Here is a 3,786-nt window from a genome sequence, read left to right on the forward strand (position 1 = left end):
TTTTTTTTTTTTAAGATTTAAAGATGATCTCAAGGCAATAATTTCAGGGGTTTATCCACTTTCCATGGCTCCAGAAGGTCTAGAGTCCATGAGAATTTGAAATTCTGTTTGGGATTTTTCCACTTGATTCTTCTGTGATCAGGATTCTTCTATGGAATCTTTCATCAAAATGTTCAGTAATGGTAGCCTGGCACTATCCAGTTCTTCTGGTCTCATGGCAAAGGAGGTGGTTGTTCATGGGGGCAATTAATCACACATTCTGTATCCTCCTCCTATTCCTGACTCTCATTCCTCTGTTGTTCCAGGTGAATAGAGACCAGCTGTTGTGCCCTGGATGGCCACTTGTGAACTTTTAAGACCCCAGGAACTATGCAACTAGGGGTTAGAACAGGAACACTTAACAGCATTAGGCCAATCAACGGGGATGTCCCATGAAATTTGGTTTCCTTTTGATATATGTATATACACCTTTGCTCCTTGGTTTGGAATTATCTGGGGACATTTAGACCTGGTTGATGCCTATAGCCAGCACTTATCACAGGGCATTTGGAAAATAGTTGATGAATTAATTAATAAATGAATGAATGTGGATGTGTGAGAAACATAAGGAGAGAGGTTAAAAGGTGTTTCTCAGATTCGAATTGAGGGCTTGGTCAACAAATACATATTAAGTACCTGCTGTGCTCCAGGCCTTGTAGTGCATGCGGAAATATGGCACACAAAACGGGGTCCTTCCATGGACTATAACCCAGCTCCATGGAACTACATTAAGTATCTTTTCACTTTATCCTGTTCATGTGCCGATTTGCTTAAGCACAAACTTTTTTTTAATCTACTCTTCTCTGAACCCGAGAGCCACAAGTACCCCAGTGTGCTATTCGAACCAAACTTCCACAACCTAAAGTGCACACTTCTTGATGTTCAGAGGGGTCCCTGGTGTGAGGATAAAGCCGAAAAAGGGGATGGGGACGCTCAGGATAGACAACATGTCCACCAGAGGGTGCTGTGGGGGCAAATTTTTGCTAGAGGGGAGTTTGACCAGTGACCCTCACAATCAGGTAGTCAGATTGAGCAATTTTCATTCCTCTTCGGGTTTCCGTTCCACCTCCTTGAACCGTCGCCGCCCCTCCCCCCATATATTATGATGCCCCCTGAATCATTAGCCTTAAAGAGTGTTTGCTTCGAAAAGACGTCTTGTATCTATTCCTGACGGCCTGAAGCTCAGGCTACGCAGGTCACTGGACAGCGAGGGGTATGGGTGCGTGGAGATCTCTTGGGCGTCAGCTGCCCGGGCGCCGCAGGAGTGGTGAAAGGGTTAAGCCGGCGGGGGGGTGAGTGGGGGAGGGGGCGCGGGCCGCGCCTGCGCTCTACTGCCCTCCATTGTCTCCACGGCGGCGAGGAGCGCCGGCGAGCGCAGCCCGGGACCGAGCGGGGCGGCGCGGCTGGCGGAGCCGGCGGCGGCTGGAGCGAGAGCGCGACACGACGCGATCGCGGCTTCCAGAGCCCCGCCTGGCCGCCCAGCGCCGCGGCCTCCTTGAGGCCTGGAGGGGTCCCGGCCGCCGTCCATGGTCGCGGCGTCCTGAGACGGGGAACGCGCCGGGCGCCCCCAGCCCTCCTCTGCCGCCTCCTCCCGGGCGGGCGGCCACCCCGGCGCCTCCCTGCGCCCGCTCGCCCGCCGCCTCCCTTCCTCCTTCCCTCCCTGCGGCTCCCCTGGCTTTCGGGAACCCGGGGGCGGCCTGTGGCGTGCGGAGCCCGAGCGGGACTGCGCCTCCTTGGACCTTGAGGGGAAACATGCGTTTGGCTTGGATGATTTTAAATTCTTAGTTTGGGATCCCCGCCCGCCTGCGTCTTCTGCCCCGCAGGTTTTCTTCTCTCTCACCCTTTTTCCCCCCTTTTCCCCTCACGGCCTCCTTTTTTACTCCCTCCCCCTTTATGCTGGCCCAATCCTTCCCCCGCTGCTGAGAAGTGGGGGAGGGTCTCGGCCTTCGGGTTCCCGCCCCATCGGGGTCTGGGCTAGGATGGGGGGCAAGCAGAGCACGGCGGCGCGCTCCCGGGGCCCCTTCCCGGGGGTCTCCACCGATGACAGCGCCGTGCCCCCGCCGGGAGGGGCGCCCCACTTTGGCCACTACCGGGCAGGCGGCGGGGCCATGGGGCTGCGCAGCCGTTCCGTCAGCTCTGTGGCGGGCATGGGCATGGACCCCAGCACTGCCGGAGGGGTGTCCTTTGGCCTGTACACCCCCGCCTCCCGGGGGACCGGCGACTCCGAGAGGGCACCGGGCGGCGGAGGGTCCGCGTCCGACTCCACCTATGCCCATGGCAATGGTTACCAGGAGACAGGCGGCGGTCACCATAGAGACGGGATGCTGTACCTGGGCTCCCGAGCCTCGCTGGCGGATGCTCTACCTCTGCACATCGCACCCAGGTGGTTCAGCTCGCACAGTGGTGAGTCCGCGGGAGGTGGAGGCCTCGGAGGGTGGAGCGCAAGGGAGGGCGCGCCGTGGTGCCCCAGATCTTCACTCGCTTGCAAAGGTTTGGATTCAGAGTGCACGACCTGGATCTGTCTGCTTCCCTTTGGTTGCCGATACTGATGCCGATGCCGAGGGATGAATAGGATACCCACCCTCTAGAAAACAGCTTTTTTTTTTTTTGCGAGGCTTGGAGCCGAGTGGCTTCGGACTGTTCACTCTTGGATGGGCAGAGTGAAACCTGCCTCCTAGAGTCCCTTTATTGGTATCAGAATTCTCAGAAGAGGTTTTGTCTGGCTTCTAGCAAGTCAGCGTGGGTGCTTCTTTTCTGGCACTGCAGCATTGTGCCTTCCTCACCATTGACAGAGAGGGAGCCTATTTGACCAAGCAGTGTCTCCCAAACAAAGCAAAGAGTGTGAAAAGAAATATAATTGGGGGCAAGTGCTCTTGGATTAAGACTCTCACCCTTACTGGGAGAGGGGGCTGCCCAGTTTTGCCACCCTGCTGGAGGTGTGTTTGAATTGTTGAAATTGGAGCAGCCGGCAAGCTGCTGGCACAGACAGGTGTGGCCTTCTGTATGGACGGCCCAGCCAGGAGCCTCCCTCTGGAGCCTTTGCAGGACTTGGGCTCTGGTCATGGTACTGCATGCAGAAGGCTCAACTCAGGGCCTCTCGCTTCCCTCCATCTTTTTTTCTTCCCCTCCATGCTAAGAGCTTGCTGTCCCTGTGAATCTGCGTCTTTTTGTAACAGAGAGCGTGACAAGGAGGCATTTTATTTGCCTGGCTGTTGGCACATGACAGGAGAAAAGGAAGATTCAAAGAATCTGCACGAATTCATTCTATGAACCTCTGGTGACAGGCCAGCAAAAGGCTGGAGGGGGATTTCCCAGGCTGGAGTTGGCTGTCACTACTGGAGGAAAACAGGTCTGTCTGCTCTGCTAACCTGAGACGCCAGGTTGAGCTTCTAGAAAATTGGCCAAAATGGGTGTGGGGCCAGTGTTTGCTGATTGACAAGTCAGAGTGAATAAGTTATATGTTCAGACACCTTTGGGAGAGTTGCGAACATTGAGATTATTGTTCAGGGTAAAGACTGCACCTGCCCTTGAGGACACTTGATGGAGGATTTATCTGTTGGCTCGCTCTTCTAGCTGTTGTGAAATAGGATCTGTTTGAATCCTTTTTTTTTTTTGGAAGCAAACTGGTTTTGCTCCCTTCCCCCAATTCTATAAACTTCAATTTGTAAAATGATTTTTTTGAAGAAAATAATTCAGAGGAACACTCGAAAATGCCTTTTGCATCACTAGAAGGACGTTTGAATCCTC

The 3,786-nt window shown here is 54.5% G+C and overlaps 1 protein-coding gene across 1 annotated transcript in view; it reads left to right on the forward strand.

Annotated features, from left to right (window-relative positions):
• The first annotated feature begins 2,018 nt into the window (after positions 1-2,018).
• The window catches only part of ZNRF1 (zinc and ring finger 1), a 102,864-nt gene continuing 101,096 nt past the window's right edge, over positions 2,019-3,786 (forward strand). Inside the window, 1 exon segment of the mRNA XM_042780865.1 lies at positions 2,019-2,442. Coding sequence (XP_042636799.1) covers positions 2,019-2,442 — 424 coding nt within the window.

The sequence above is a fragment of the Orycteropus afer genome, unplaced genomic scaffold (genome assembly GCF_000298275.1).
Source record: "Orycteropus afer afer isolate SDZICR_OR568_19922 unplaced genomic scaffold, OryAfe1.0 scaffold00067, whole genome shotgun sequence".
Taxonomy (NCBI): domain Eukaryota; kingdom Metazoa; phylum Chordata; class Mammalia; order Tubulidentata; family Orycteropodidae; genus Orycteropus; species Orycteropus afer.